This window comes from Canis lupus, chromosome 34, assembly GCF_003254725.2.
Source record: "Canis lupus dingo isolate Sandy chromosome 34, ASM325472v2, whole genome shotgun sequence".
Taxonomy (NCBI): Eukaryota; Metazoa; Chordata; class Mammalia; order Carnivora; family Canidae; genus Canis; species Canis lupus.
The window spans coordinates 37,183,502-37,200,417 of record NC_064276.1 but is presented as its reverse complement, the minus strand read 5'-3'; the positions used below and the strand labels follow the sequence as shown (position 1 = coordinate 37,200,417).

Genomic DNA, 16,916 nt, shown 5'->3' with positions numbered 1-16,916 from the left:
TTTATTTTTAAAAATAGAATTTTGTTTATAGAGACTCTTTCTGTGCAATCTATCCCTCTGCAAACTAGTTTGCTCACAGAACTGTTTCTTCCCTTACAAACAACTCTCTTGAAAAAATACTTGCCAGCTGTTATTGCTTTCCAAAATTATTTATTTATATTTTAATTTATAAATATGCTGCCATTACTTAACTCCTCTGGGCACATTTTCAAAATTAAAAACACAATTAAAAAAAGAAGACAAACACCATGCAAACTGTGGTTTATGGGGGGGGGGGGAAAGAGCATCATCTCTGCCTACATTAAACCCCCTTCAAGCAAACATCTAAATAAACAGATATTGCACTGTGTCTCAAAAGAAATGTAAAAGTTTCCTAAAATCAATACCATGAACCAGTTCAAGAATACAAAACTTCTCCTAAGAGCAAAACTGTTATTACCTTGTAAACTCAACAATTGTAGTCCTTGAATCTAGCATCTGGTTTCTGACATCTCCATGTAGTCTGTCCCAATAGCTCAATAATATAAATATTACCTGTAATTGGCACATAGTCAGTGCTCAATAAATTAATAAATGGTTGATTGCCTCTAATCTGTATACCATTTTCATTTCTAATCTTGTAGCTTTCCTTACACTGTTCATACCTGGAATCCCTCTTTTTTTCTTCTTCAGCCCAGCCTGTATTCTCTTTTCATCTAAGAAATAATGTATAGAAATTTTACTTTGGTTAATCGTTTGTGTGTATTGGCTAACCTGTGGAGTAGTGAAAATATGTCTTTATTATCTAATAGCCAAGTTTTCTGATTCCAACCTATAAATTTAAAACTACAAAATAAGCATTTGGAAATGAGTTTTAGCATAAAAATTAGAGTTCCTATGGATTACATCTCCCGATAAATTCTATAAGAAAGTCATCTAGCAAACTAAAGATAAATACATTTATCTCTAAGAAAAAACATACCTTATTGGAGAAAAAGTGCACATATATAAGCATTTTTTCCACAGAATCTTAAGTCTGAGAAAAAGTTGAATAGAATTTAATAGAAATGTATTACAACCTACTATATAATCAGCTTTTGCCAGAAAGACGAAATAGGAGAAGCAAAAAATAAGATTCCTGCTCTTCAAAAGCTTATAATCCTACTAGAGATAAGATAAACAATTCTCCTTACAGAGTATTAACCATGTATATTGAACCAAGGAGGGTGACTGTGCAACATGCATGCATGCTTTAAACATCTTCAGTGAGAAAACAATAGCTGACCACACCATTTATCTTCTAAACAGTGACAATTTTGGTAGTGAAAGGGGCCCTTCGGACAACAGGAATAGCCTAGGACTGTCCTGAGAAAACCTACATGTATGGTCACCATAAGTGTGGAGCCAAGCATGTGGCATCAGGGTGCTGACCATTCTCACCTGAGGTCTTCCCTGAAGCAGAACAGTCATAGCCGATGTACACGAAAGGTGTTTATCAAGGGGTCTCAGAAACTGCTTAAAGTGCCTCTTGCTACCCAGTGTTTTTTTCTGTTTTGTTTGTTTTGTTTTTGAATGTCCTACTTCCTATATATCTGTGATTGCTAGTCATGCATGTTTCAGCCAAGACATTTGGTCTGGGTGATAGCATCAGTTGGTAAAATGGACTGCGCGTCCTGATTGAAAGAGGAAAGAGGACCAGGATCACCTGAACCTGCTCCTCCATCAGGGGTCATAGGCAAGACAGTTTCCCTTAGAAGTGGACTGTGTGAGACTGTCACACTTTATTCATGAGGTCAGGAGCACTATACTTTATTACAGCTACTCAAACTAAATGCCATGCCCAACAAATTTGTGTATCCTTTCTGCCTCATGCTACCCATTATCAGCCACAGTGTCCTTCATCAGCCAAATGGCCAAATAGCTTTTGGTTGAATGAGTGAGTAAACAAATGAGGTAGTAGCTACGGCTAAAGACAGAAGAATAGAGCTAATGGATAACAACTATTACTGCCCTCCCCTACCTGCAGAAAAATATCTCCAAAGGAAGAAACAAATGTCCTACTCCATGTACCATTGTTTGCCTCTCCAATGTACATTTTTTTCCAGAGGAATAGATCTAATTCAGTGGACAATTTGGTTTTATATGCCGAATCCCATTTTAACTTCAATAGCACATCTGTGTCTTCCTTCACTTAACAAAATCATCAGCAAATATTTATTGATGACCTACTCTGTGCCAGTCACTGTTTTAGATGTTTGGGGATACAACGATGAGGAAACCTTCAAAAATCTCTGTCCTTACCGATCCCTCAATCATTCATTCATTTGATAATCACGTAACAAGTGCCTACACTGTGCAAGTCTCTGGCGAATTCATAATGATGAATGAGGCATGATCCCCACCTCCACAAAATCATACTATATCAGAGATGCTTCTAAAGAATACCAATAGCTCATCTACAAGGGACAGTTACAGGGCTCTAAGGGAAGACCCACAAACAAAATGGAATACAAGAATACAAGGGTGGAATACAAGAATATTTAAGTATAATAAGGGTTCAGGAAGGTCACACCAAGAAAATAGCATTCTCACTGTAGGCTCACAAAACTACACTACCTATGTTAATTATTTCTATAAGCTTCTATAAGTCTTTTAAGTTCAAGAAAAAAACTTTTTAATAACAACCTAGAAAATCAATACATTTTGGAAGCAGTCTACACCAACCCTGTTTGGGCATAAGCTTTTCAATAAAGCAATGTGTATTTCATTTTCCTAAACATCAGTGTTAACGCTTGGGTAGAATAATAATTTGCAAGCTAACACTTACTGAGTGCTTCCCAAGTAATCATGCGCTCTATTCTTCTGTGTGCATTACATAGAACAGAACATTTCATCCTTCTGCCAATCCTGTGAAGGTGGCGACTATTATTATCTGCATGGTAATATAAGGAAACCGAGGCACAGAGAGGTTGAGTAACCTGTCCGAAGTCCTAGAGATCGCAAATGACAGCACTGGGATTCAAATCAAGGCAATCCAGCTCCCGTGTCTGCATTCTTAATCCCTGTGCTGTATTGCCTTCCTATTAATCTGATGAAAATAACTTATTACAAGCTATTAACGAATGATAATGCCTTCAACTTCAGAGAAAACACAAACGTGCAATGCTGTTTAATACTTGGACCTAGAGAAGAGACTAAGGTGTCATTTTGTGGCACTTCAAGTCATTGAGAGGAGCACTTTTGGAGCAGAGGACTTTTTGATGCCTTCTAAGTTGCCTGTTTATATGAGAAGCTGAATGGATATGCTTGAAGATACTGAGAAAGGGAGACACTGAATCCTGTAATGCTGAGTTGAGGCCAGGAGAAGGTGGGTTTTACTGTGGAGGGTCTTCAGTGGCTATAACACAAAGCACACTGGAAAATAAGCAAAGAGATGCCACAACAGAGGCGTGGACTATTTAAAGGGGTCTAGAAAAGTGTGAAAAGCAAACTAAACACATCATAATTTTGCCAAATGTCCACCCTGAATACATATCACTCCTAAAATCAGCAAATGCCTATATGTTATTTTTATAGCCCCCTGGAAGAGAGAGCCAGCCCCCCTCCACCAGTGAGCTGTTACTATTTGGAGAACAGACTCTCTCTATTATATCTTCACGGGGTTTTCACAAAAGGTTTTGTCGTTAGTGGTGGTGATGGTGTTTTGTTGTGGCGGTTTTCTGAGTTGGATTAAATTGAGAATGCTACCTATAAAATTGTTTTAAAAATTCATTTAAGTGTCAGGAATCCCACGTAACAATTTTGACCATATTAATAATGTGAGGACATTCCCCAGGTATAACATGCCTCTCTTCCTGCTTCCAGCCAACTTATTCTGACCTTGTTTCACACCACTCCTGTCCTTTCAGTATGGGAATCAAGCTTCCCTGAGTTGGGAACATCTGACTCAGCTTCTGACCCTCACCATCATCCCCCACATTCACCCTCAGGTTGGCAACGATCATGTTAATAATAAGGGCCTCAGCCTGAAATCTGTAGATTATTTCATATATTTCAAACTGTTTTACACATATTGTTATGCACACAAACACACGCAACTGCAGAATACAGGTATTATTAAAATAATCTGCGTTCTAGAGACAGACCATAGATTGTTAGGATTAAGGGACTTGTGTAAGGTCAAGCAAGTTATGAAAGAGTAAGAGGCTCCATGGCCTGGGTTCAGCCCTCACATAGGATCACGAAAACAACACTTCCCCCTTCCTTTTCTTTCTTCCTACTTGGTGCTTAAATTATTATACCTCAGGGAACTTTTCTAAGCTACACATCCTCTTCCAACATTGGAATCCATTTTTCAATGGTAAGATTTTCAAGGCGGCCTACAGACACCCATTTAAACCACAGTTCAGGGCGCCTGGGTGGCTCAGTCAGTTAAGCATCTGCCTTTGGCTTAGGTCATGACCCCAGAGTCCTGAGATCAAGCCCTGCATGGGCTCACCGCTCCACGGGGAGCCTGCTTCTCCATCTCCTTCTGTCTGCCACTCCCCCTGCTTGTGCTCTCTGTCAAATAAATTTTAAAAAAATCATTAAAAAGAAAATGAAAAATAAAGCACAGCTGACTAAAATGATGTACATTTAATAATCATGTAATGTTTTACTAATGAAATAAAAGCAATTAAAAGCATAAAGTGACTTAATACATCTGAATTTTTAACTGAATAGAAACTTCCAGCAGTTTTCTTTTGGCTTGTCTCTTTTGTTCCATTCGGGAGCCAAAAAATTATGCTGCTCAAGACTGATAAGGAAAATGCTCTGGATAATATGGTCTTCAGCTAAGAAAAATAAATAAATAAAAGTTAATCTAAAAAAAAAAAAACAAACCTTTAAAATCTGTCCCATCAACCTTTGAAGTACCTATGATTCCCCTTCAGAATCTCAATAAACAAATCTGAGTGGTTTTCAGACCTTTTCCATCTCATTGGTCAAAGTAATTGGCAAGCACCCCTGGCATAAAGAATGGGGTGCTGGGAGAAGCCGACCCCCCCTGCAGTGCACAGGACAGTCCCACACAACACTAAATGCAACTACCTAAGATTGCCACGAGCGGCCACGATCGAGAAACACTGACAATGAGACCGACTCCTATTCCATTAAAAATTCAGATGCATTCAGTAAGTCCCTTTTCTCTTTTCATTTGGTCTTATTTTATCAGTAAACCATTGCATAACTGTTAGCTATATATCATTTCAGTAAACGGATTTAAATGGGTGCCTGCAGGCCGCCTTGAAAATCTCACCAGAGTGTACGCACGTCTACTTTGATCCAATTGGAACATTAATTACCAGGTCCAAAACACCACCTTTACCATTACCGAAATCTGCCTCTGCCCACGAATCCCTCTTTTCCTCGCTCTCCGTCTTTACCTGTAGGCCTCTGGCCGTCAAGAACTAGGCAGCTGAGTTTATGATCGCAGGCCAGTTGCGCAATATGCTCATCATCAGGATGGTTTACCAGACTGTACAATCTCCGTATATTCTGCGACTCTTTCCTACCCAAGCAGAAATCAAGAGATAGAATGGCAAGCGGGAAGACGGTACTTTTTCCCTTACTTCTAGGGCCTAACAAGAGTTAGTTCTGGCTACTTTCACTGAAAGCTGTTCCTCTGCTGTGAATGGGTTTATTTTCTGCTCCGTGTACTCTTCTTTCCAACTGTTTTGCATTTTATATTGGCTTCAGAAACTGCTGGTGTGAACTACTGAAAGCAAAATTAGACTCAGGATTGCCTGGTTTTGTATAGCCAGACTCTCCTCTAGCTTTTGCCCCTTTTTCAGATGACCTAAGATGACATACCTTGTTTTTTTTTTGTTTTGTTTTGTTTTCCCCAGATTTTGCTCCCTCCTTTGATCCCGCAAAATGTCGAATAAAACTTGATAATCCTACTCATGATTCGAGAAACACAGGTTCTGAATTTTCCCAAACACCAAAAGGTGAGGGCGCCCTCTGCTGGTGATGAGATGTTCCAGGGATGGGCACATTTCCTGATCTCCCAAGGATTGGTCCTGGGAGGGTGACCGGTGTGACACGATGAGACAGGAGAGGAATGCCTAGAGGAATGCTCCAGAAGGAAGCCTTCAAGAATGAGCACCAACAACACTTAGGTTTATCAAGCTCCATCGACGCTTTTCAGGGAGTCAGGGCAGCACATTACTTAAGTTGATGCTGGTTTGTGGTATCAGTTACTTTCTACCCAAGAACTATATACTGTTGGCTTCAGGTCAAGCCCATTATTGTCTCATTATTATTGATGATTTTCTGGAGAATCAGATACTTTCATTCATCTGGAAAAGGAGAGAACTCATCTTTAGGTTTTTCTTTCTCACAAGATTAATAGGAAAATAGGATATGCCTCGACGGAAACAGCTCCTAGTGCATGACACCAGGTCACCACAGGGCCTGGAATGTTTGCCATATTTAAGGACTCAAATTCCTTCTCACTTACCTTTTTCATTCGACTTTGCCCTAAGAAACGGTGCCAATGTTTCAATTTCCCATTTGTCCGCAGTCACTCCCTTGTTAAGGCTCATCCGATGTCTCTCAGAACTCCAGCAATATCCTCCCACTTCCAGCTTTCTCACTCTCAAATGCATCCTCTACAAAGTTGCCAAGATTCTCTCTCTAAACCATAGAACTTTCCGTGTTGTTCTGTATTTAAAACCCACATGATGGGCAGCCTGGGTGGCTCAGCAGTTTAGCCCCGCCTTCAGCCCAGGGCCTGATCCTGGAGACCCGGGATCGAGTCCCACATCAGGCTCCCTGCATGGAGCCTGCTTCTCTCTCTGACTGTGTCTCTGCCTCTCTCTCTCTCTCTCTCTCTCAAATAAATAAAATCTTTAAATAAATTAATTAATTAAATAAAATCCACATAATGAAATCCATCTTCCTTTGTGCCTTCTTTGTGCCTTCTTTGCCTGCTCTAAACTCAGAAAATTGATCCTGCTGGGCATTCCCACTCACCCTCCTTCTTCTAACTTCCAAACCTGTGTTCAAGTTTTATCCTATGCCTAAGGTGCCCTTCTCAGTCTCGCTCTCCTATGTTTGGCTAACTCCTGCTCAGCATTTTAGGCTGATCCAGACTTTCATATGTTCTAGGTCCCCCTCTCCAACACACCAACCCTCTCATCTGCATTAGTGTATATATCAATTTTTCCATTTTACTCATTGTAACATAATTATCTGTGTATCTTTGCATCTCCACTAGACCCTAATGATAGAAAATAGCATATTCATCTTAGAATGTCCTTCTTTGTGGAATGAAATAATTCATGAAGTATGCAGCTATGGATCTAATAAAAACCTTTCTCAGGCCCCTTTCTATATCTATATGGCCAATCTGGTTCTACAGGTCTTTTCTTCATCCCGGAGAGTAAGTGGGTCCAGATGTCAAGGGATACTACTTATAAACTCATATAAAAGGAGACACCCCAGGAAGGCTCCCAATATGGCCACAGGCTATCATTGTCCCTGCTAAACACAAGTCTGAGAAGTCTTGACTGGGATAAGATGTCTTCCCCATCATAGAATCCGAAACCAGCAGTGACTGACATTTTTGAAACTAGAAGTTTTCATGTTACTCTCCCTGCCAAAAATCCTTCAATTGTTCTCCATTGTCTATAAGGCAAAAAATTCAAATCCATCTGTCTGGAATCCAAAGCCTACCATAACCCGTCCGAAACATAATTTTCTGGACTTTCTTCCCTTTCTTCTTTTACACAGACCCTCTGCTTCTTCCCAGATCCTGTATTATACTTCAAAGCCTCGCATGTGATACGTCTCTGGAAAACAAAAAACAAACAAAAAACAAAAGCAAAGCTTCCTTTTTCTTCAGCATCACTTTAAAATAATGCTAGCCATCCTTGAGGTCTCAGGGTGAATCAGTCCATTCCAGCCAAGAGTAATCATTTCCCCCTTTACTGCTCTATACTTCTTAGTTAACATTATATACTTAACATTTGCATAGCTGCTTGTGGGTACAAAACTGCCTTGTATTTTGATTACTCTTTTCAAATATTGTCATATCAATAGTTAATTTGGCATCTCATAAAGGTCAGTATCATGTCTTTTATACATTTCCATGTTACCATGACACCCAGTCTTGCCTATTGTAATAAACATAATAAACATTTGCTGATAATGATGATAACCATATTTGGGTGTTCCACACAGAAAAAAAATCAATGTCAATATCTAACCTTCATATGTAATCTAAGATGAGCTCCATTCATCTAGACTTCTTCAACCAAACACACATTTATTTCTGTAGAAGAACCATATATCTCTTGACATGGCCAGGAAAGAAAAGGTAACTGTGTCAGATTAATAAGCCAGAACTAACAAGAAGACATGACTACTAGTGAGACAAGTGTGGAATGGCAGTAGAGGAGGAGGACCAGGTATCAATAGGCAAAAATAACCACGTGCCACACAACACACTTAACCACAGGAATATGATTTTTAGAGAATGTACCACTGGTCAATAGTTTAGCAAGAAATTAGCATCAGGGAAGTCCAACCAAAGATAATGGAGTCTTGTAAAATATGCACAGAAAAAGAATGACAACATGCAAGTAGTACAGAACCATGCTTAAGAGGCCAACATTTGATGACATATCTGGTTGAATTCTGACCCTGCTGTTAACTTTTTGGAAATTAGCCTCCTCAATTTAAGGAAGCAGACTTTCCTCATTTCATAGCTTGGTTTCAAGGATTAAATGAGATGTTAAAGCACTTACTATATGTGTGGGAAGCCCTCTCTAAATATTGGTTGCTGTTACAAATAGTAATAGTGATACTATTATTATTGTTTTTTATTATCAACTGAGAATCAAGAGACAGGCAATATTTTAAATTCCAGATTAGAAGCAGACAACAAACAAACAAACAAAACACCCCACTATCCATTGCCAGGCAATCTTGCAGGAGCAAGCATGGCTAGAACCCCAGGATAATCAAAATCTGGAGTTACAGTCAAGGCAGAAACACATTAACTAGATTTGGTCTGCAAAAGGTAGAGACTTGGTGTCTGACAACTCTCAGCTATTAGAGTTAGGCAATTAGGCACAGAGGCAGACTTGTTACAAAGGTAGAGAGACCAAAGTATACCTTTCTTCAATGCTCACCAGCCACTGAAATACGTGAACTCAGAACACTGTATGGGCTGAGGCCCGTGATGAAAACCAAATGACCAGGAGTAGTGGAGTGGGGGGGGAAGCATAACCAGAGCAAAGTGCAAACAAAAGCAAATATAAATTATTGAGCACGAAATTAGTCAAGGTTCTCCAGAGAAACAGGAGGTAGAAGTATATGGAATTGGCTCATGCAATTATGGAGCCTGAGAAGTCCTACAATCTGTAGTTTGGCAAGGTAGAGATTCAGGAGAGCCAGAGGTTTGGTTCCAGTCTGAAGCCAAAGGCCTGAGAACCTGGGGAGCCGATGGTATAAATTCCCATCCACGTTCAAGTCCAAAGGCAGGAGAAGGCTGATGCCCCAGGTCAACAACAACCAGAGAGCGAGTTCTCCTCTACTCAGCATTTTTGTTCTATTCTGGCCTTCAGTGGATTAGGTGAGCCACACCCACGTCAGGGAGGACAATCTGCTTTACTCGGTGTACAGATTCAGATGTTAATCTCACCCAGAAACACTCTCCCAGACACGTGTTTAATCAAACATCTGGGCACCCTGTGGTTCAGTCAAAGCTGACACAGAAAATCAACCATCGCAAGCACCTACTATTTGCCAGGTATTGTGTGAGGCACTGTAATGGCAGGCACTGTGGCTTAGAGCCCACAGCAGCGTTGCCACTCAAACTCCCAGTGTTGATGGGGATGCTCTGTGTCAGTCAACGTAGTAGCCACTAGCTGTGCATGGCTGTTGAGCACCTGAGATGTGCCTCCTGTATCCGAGAATTGGGTTTTAAAATTTAATTTTAATTCTTTTAAAAACAAAGAGTCACATACGGCTGGTGGCTCTCATACTGGGCAGTACAAGTCTAGGAAAAGAAGGTAACAGGTGATTCCAAAATGGGAGACTCAAGCAGGAAACAGAAGGTTTGGGTTGAGGGAGGGTAAGATGGAATTTACTTACACAGAGTGGTCAGGGAAGGCCTCACTGAAGAGGTCACCAATGTTTAAGCTAAAGCTGAAAGGCCCAGATCTTGAGAAGCAGCAGGCAGGTAGAAAAAAAAAAAAAGAAGGAATAGATTCCAGGTAGGAAGAACTAACATGCAAATGCTCCAAGACAGGAAAATCCATATTTGCTCTGAGTGACGAATAAGCCACATTGATGGGCCATCTATTGAAGAGGAAAACAAGGGCAGCCTATCACGACAGTAGTAATAGACCACAGAGGGAGCGTGGACTCTATTTTGAGGTCTTTTATATTTACATAGATTTTAAAGATCACTGTGGCTGAGGGCTGTGTGGAAAATATGTGAGCCTGCAAAAAGCAGCTGTGTACAGGTGTATGTGTGTGTTTACTTGAGTGGATTTGATGGTTTGGTTTCCCTCCTGATCAGAATACAATCTCTTCAATATTAGTGTATGTTTGTCTTCAAAAGGAATATACACCGTAATCAGTCTTAATCAACCTAAATGAACAACATGCCTATACATGTGTTCTTCCTTAGGAGAAAGGAAACAACCTCCTAAGTATGATGACAATAGGATTCTGTGGTTAGAACTATCCAGTAGACCCGCTTCCTAGAAGTGTGTATACCAGTTACGTAAATGCAGTAGCTGCCTACAAACCCCGTAGGATTATCCTTAGACTCTTGGGAGAGGTCAGTTTCCGAGTGTAGGAGAAAGAAAAGGAGGAACTTAAACAAGTTGAAAAAGACAATCATGAAACTCACTAATGTCAAGCAAAGGGGACCCATCGAGAAAGATTAAAGCTCCTGAGGTTAATTAATTAACCTAGGGAAGAGAGATTAATAAATTTTGGTGAGGATATGTAGAACCGCTATCCAGAGGATAAGGTCCAGGTGTAAGTTGCTTTAACCCTGGAGAAAAAACTGAAACCAGCAGACTAAAACTGCAGAAGATGCTATTTATGGCTGTGAAACTAAGGGATCAGTGAGGAAGGCAGAGCAATGTCCTTCTGTGGAGGTCTTTAAAACAGAATAGATTCTCATCAGTCTCATTTGAAAGGTTTAAGTGTGATCCTGCCTAAAGGCAAGGTGATGAACGAATGACTTTTCAAGGTCCCAGCCAGTCAGCCCTGTGAGAACACACAGCTGATTGTGTGCTGTGATTTTCTTTTGTTTACCCATATCTTATTGTTTTACACCACCAAGTGGCCACACTGAGTAGAAATGTTACGGATTTTGAATATGAATGTAGGCCCTGAGAATTGTCAAGAGTATACTCTCATAACCTTAGAACTGCACAGACCGTTTGGAAACATCCCATCTGTAAAATCACCTCGCATGAAAATGCTTAAACATCGTGATCCATGTATGGTATTAATTTGGAAAGCAAAACGGCGGGTACCTATCTTATTAATAATAACATGTCAAATTCTTGCATCGTGTATTTGCTGTTCTGTGGGAATGGGATTTGATTCACGATAAGCTGAGTTAGGGCAGAAAAATCTTTTATTTTAGATACATATATATTTAAAAGCCAGATTTTGGCCCTTTTACATTTAACAGATGTATTAAGTAAATCAAATGTGACTTCAGAGACACTTTTCTAAAATTTAATCAAATATCGTATCAGAAGAAGAGTACAGTAGGCTCGCAGGGAAGCTGACATGAGTGAAGGCATCATGTTAGAAAATAAGTTCAGATACAGCACAATAGGCTAATGTGCTTCTGGTACGTTTCCTCTTCAATTTATGTTAAAAATACATCAGCATCCATGAGCATTTATTAAACTCCAATGTGAGCTAAATGTTGGGTTCTACATCGGGCAAGCCCACCCCCCTGTCACTCCATTCCCACGCCCCCTCTAGAACAAAGGCATTGTTAATGCGAGCAGTGAGATAATCCAGGGCCAGACTCCTTCTGGTAGGATCCTACCAAGATACGTAACTCTATAGCCCTCAGATTTTTGTAACAATAATTTAATTTTTTGACTTTAAAATATTAGGTAATGTGTGGTCATTAATTCAACAAATATTTATGGTGTGACTACCACACCAACACCGTTCTAGGCACTGGGGATAGAGCCGTGGATAAAACAGACCAAACTCCCGGCCCTCAGGAAGCTTGCATTCCAGGAAAGACCCAGATAGCAAATATTTTTGGCTTTGGTATGGATAGTATTGGAATGTGGTCAGGGGAGTCCTCACTGAGAAAATAACATCTGATAAAGTCCTAAAGAAAGGAGTGAGTATGTTCTAGAGAAGGAACATCCCAGAACAGGGATTGTCCAATGCAAAATCCCAGAGGCAACAGTGTACCCATTCTTTTTGAGCAACAGCAGAGTAGGCAGCTGGTCTGGAGCAGAGTAAATCAGAAATGAGATCAGAGACCATATGACAGGGGGCTCAATGCCATTTTAAAAACTGGCTTTTACTCTGAGATAAGAAGCCTTTGCAGTTTTAAGCACAGTAGTGATCTGCTCTGGAGCACTAATTTTAATTTTTTTTGCCTGAGAAACTGGATGGTTGTAGAAGACTATTAGAGATTGGAGCAGGAAAGTAAGGGAAGGTTAGAGTCTCAGGTATAGAAATATTAAGCTTGAAATAGCTACTGAGTATCCAAGTAGAAAAGTGAAGAAGACAATTTCTACAAGTCTTGAGACCCAAAAAGAAGTTTAAGTTCAGGATATACGTGTAGGGGTTGTCAACCCATAGGCTGTATCTAGAACCATGAAACTGGTGAGATCACCAAGGGGTCACATATAGAAAGAGAAGGGGTCTAAACATCGCAGCCTTGGGCATGCCAAAGGTAGGCTTTCAGAGAGATGAGAAGATACTAGAAAAGGACACTGAAAAGAGCAACTAGTAAGATAGAAGGAAACAGGAAAGAGCGGAGATGTGGAACCCAAGTGGGAAAGTGTATATTGAAAGAGGGGAAAAAAAAAAAAAAAGAAAAAAAAAGAAAGAGGGAACAAGCTGTTGCATCACTTGCACCTGAGAGGATGTGCAAAATGAAGACTGAGAATTAAATCACTGTTTTAGCAGCATGGAAACCATTAGTAGCCTTGACAAGAGCAGTTTTCAGTGAAATGGTAGGAATAAGAGACTTGCTGGAGTGAGTTCAGGAGCGAGCAGGAAAAGAGAAATTAGAGATAAGGAGTATACATGGCTTTCCCAAAGAGTTTCTGTGGGCTTGTTGTTGTTATTTGTTTGTTGTTTTATTGTTGTTGTTGTTTTTGTGTGTGTGTGTGTGTGTGTGTGTAGAAGGAAAGAATTAAGATGAGAACTGGGAGGGAAGTGGATCACAAGAGGCTTTGGGGATGTTTTATTTTAAGACGGCAGAGACAACAGCACTTCTGTGTGCTGGTAGAAGAGCTCCAGGACAAAAGAAAATGAAAAAGAGGAAAGAAAAGGAATGAGAGCGAGAGTGAGAGCGATAATGAGAGAGAGAGAGAGAGTGTGTGTGTGTTACTAGAGCAGTTCCATGGGTAGGATGAGATCTGATGCAGAAGTATGGGCGAGTGGACCAGGTTCACGCTCTACTGTGTAAAATGCTTAACCTGGTGCCAAGCACTAGCAAAAGCTCAAGAGGGACAGATAGGAAACCACCCACTGTCACTGAAAGGGAGTTGGCTAACGTGATCCTCCAGTTTCGGTGCAGCCACAATATTCAGTAGATTAATGAAAGTAAGTTGAGTAGAATAACGACAATGAAACAAAGACATTTAGAAGCAACGTTGGGTCACATTGACTAGCCTCCAGGATGTTGGTCTAAAGGTAAACAGAGATACCTGAAGGGAAGTAGGAAGAATGACGGTTACTGTTTACATTTGATTCATGAGGTGAGTGTGCCAGAACCGGGATCCCACAAGGTACTTGACTCCCCGTAGACGCTGAGTTGATGAATTAATTATCTTTGCCCTTTATAAATTCAACGTGATTAAGGACCCCTGTCTCTTGCCTCACAGATGCTGCATGGTATAATGTTATTTCCATGCTCTTTTCATGTTCTTCCACTGAATTTTATACTGATTTGTAAAGGCTCGCCTGGAGGACAGAGCTATGATAGGGAACCAGACAAAGGAAGGTGGGTGGTGAAAACATAACTGCCACTTCCACTAGAAAGAAAATGGGTTTGAAGCAACTATTATATAAATTGTGTTCCCAACATTAAGAGAAATAAGTTATACTTATTTATATATTAGCAAACACGTAGCTTTGTGAAACCATACTTTGTTGTTTAATACTAGTATCTTTTTTACTATTAGAATAATTGTGCTTCACTGAGGTCAGGTAATAAATTTCAATGAATCTTAATTCTTCACTTGTTTCAATACAATTTTGGAGATGTGTTCGTTTGGAAGAAGACTTGAGCCCCCAGGTGTTTGGAAAACATTAGTAAAAATACTAAAACTTCTTTTTTTTATTTTTATTTTTTTATTTTTTTTTATACTAAAACTTCTGATTTTACAATGGTGAACTCAAAACCAAATCACCAAAAGCATTAAAAATCCAGGAAAGCTCTAGAAACCCACTGTTGTGATCTTTTTCCCTCACAGCTGTTCCAATCTAAGAATGGCGATCATGAACGTGATGGAAACTGCCCATTACCGTTTACTTAACTCAAGCCTCTGTACCTAGGATCCAGGATTTATCTTTTACATTTTTCGCATGTTTCAAAATTGTAAAGTTTCTTTCTTAAACTCTGCACAGTAATCTGAGCACAATGCATATACTGTCCCTAAAGAGAAAACAGTAGACTGAAATATTTAAGGGGGCCTGTGGCCAGAACCTATAGAAGCTGGTGCCTAACTGTTGATTGGCAGTTATATCAATGCTCGCCTGATGTTGCTCAACCTCCTAACTTATCTTACAATTAGGCAAACTATACCAAATCCAGCGTTTATGGAAGTGAAGTCTTATGGAACACAACCCCACTCATTTGTTTACTTATGGTCCATAGGTCCTTCCACAAGGCAGTTACCCCATGGCCCACAGAGCCTAAACTATTTACTATCTGACCCTTTACAGGAAAATTCTACTCACCCCTGGTTTAACTAATGGCTGGTGTCCTCATTAAACAATGTTTGCTGAGCCATATCTACACATCCAAATGGTAATGAGAGGAGAAATCAGAGTGCAGAATCAAGTCGTCACCTAAGAGTACCCAACTTCTATAAATACGTGCGTGCTGTCTTTGAGAGTGAGATTTTTAAAAATTTTCATTGATTTCCTAAATTCAGAATTTGTTAAATGGATTTCTATTAGGTGACAGGTACCTAAGTAGACTTCCTTTTTAGGTAGTCATGAGAGGAAAATTTTTCCAAGTGTTTCTATCAAATGCAAATTTTGAAATTCACTTTTGCCCCCTCTCATCTATAATTTTCACAACTTTTTTTCCTACTTCTTACATATTCACACAACATCAAAACCTCCTAGCTCAGTTTATCTTATCAGTAAATTAGGGCTTTGGAAACTATAAAAAGGGCTCTTAAAAGATTATATTCCTAAATTATTGTCATTTATTTTGAAATGTCAGTGGACAGCTCCTTTCCAATACCACACATGTAAAAAAATATATTGAGCTGCATAACCCTCCAAATGGTGGTATTTTTTCCCATTGTTTTTTTTTTTTAAGTCCTAATTTTTGTCTGTCCTGAGCCAGAATCTAAACATTTTAATTCTTCTAACAGAGTACCATAGTAAGTTTATAGCTGCTGTGCTTCAGACAACCTATATTTAGGGAAGGAAAATTTCTAATTCAATTTACAATGATGTCAAGAAACAACACATATCTGCAGGCAAAGATAAGAAAAACATTCAGGGGTACACCATGATAGCTCTACTTAAATAAATAAACTTTTGGTACTAGTGATTTGGTACACAGGATTATTATATGTTTAATTGGCTAACGTGACAATTTGGAATTACTTCTAGTCACATTTAATTGGATTTGGAATCTCTGGAGAAAAGAAATAGAGAGGCCTAGCAGAAACAGTCATAAAAGTAAACTGTTTTTCCAAAGGGTGCTAAGCAATGAATTAATATCAATTGCGCAATAGTTTTTAATATCCTCTCAGCTTAATAAGACTAATTCAGTGGTTGTACACACTAGATACTAAAACCAATTCAATTAAACACAAAAGTTGGGGGGAGGGGAGTGTTTGTTGAATTGGAAAATTTTTTATTTTTACTTTTAAGGAGGCCAATGTAATCACAGGTGAATGATCTTTAATTCAGGTAAAATCTGAGATATGCTTAAATAGCACTACAATAGTTACCTGTACATGCTAAGCTAGGTTTGAAGGCATTTTAGAGTCCATAAAATATGTGCTGCTCTATAAATGCTTTGAAGCTTAATAAGGGGCAACCAAAACAATGCATTCCTTCATAGTCTTTAAGTATTCTTACACCGTACAAGCAGAAAAAAACATCTAGAAGACAAATGGCTGGTTGTTTCTCTTATAGTTTTACTTTAGATTAAAAGAAACAACAGAAAACAAAAACCACCCTACTTTCTGCAGTCTAAAATGTGCCGCGGCTTTGCTTAATATTCATCTAGTCAAATTGATACATTACAAAATCTTCTTCCTCAGTATTTATACATATACTACTTGTTATGGTTTTCCTTCTGTCTTATAAATTTATTTTTTTTAATTGTCCTTGTTCTTAGGAGTGCCATGATTGCTGACTACATGTTCTGGCTCTGTGGAGGAAGTGAGCAGTGTATAAGCAAGCTCATCAAACTGTATTGGCAGGTAAAAATTGATGTCCCAACTAGGGAGGAGGAGCCCATCTCA

General features: G+C 39.4%; 1 protein-coding gene across 11 annotated transcripts in view; it reads left to right on the top strand.

Moving 5' to 3' along the window:
- The window catches only part of SPATA16 (spermatogenesis associated 16), a 236,455-nt gene that overhangs the window by 121,612 nt on the left and 97,927 nt on the right, over nt 1–16,916 (top strand). For all 11 annotated transcript variants that reach the window (XM_025425617.3, XM_025425616.3, XM_025425615.3 and 8 more), the window contains exon 5: nt 16,790–16,874. In XM_025425617.3, coding sequence (XP_025281402.1) covers nt 16,790–16,874 — 85 coding nt within the window. The remainder of the gene's footprint in view (nt 1–16,789; nt 16,875–16,916) is intronic.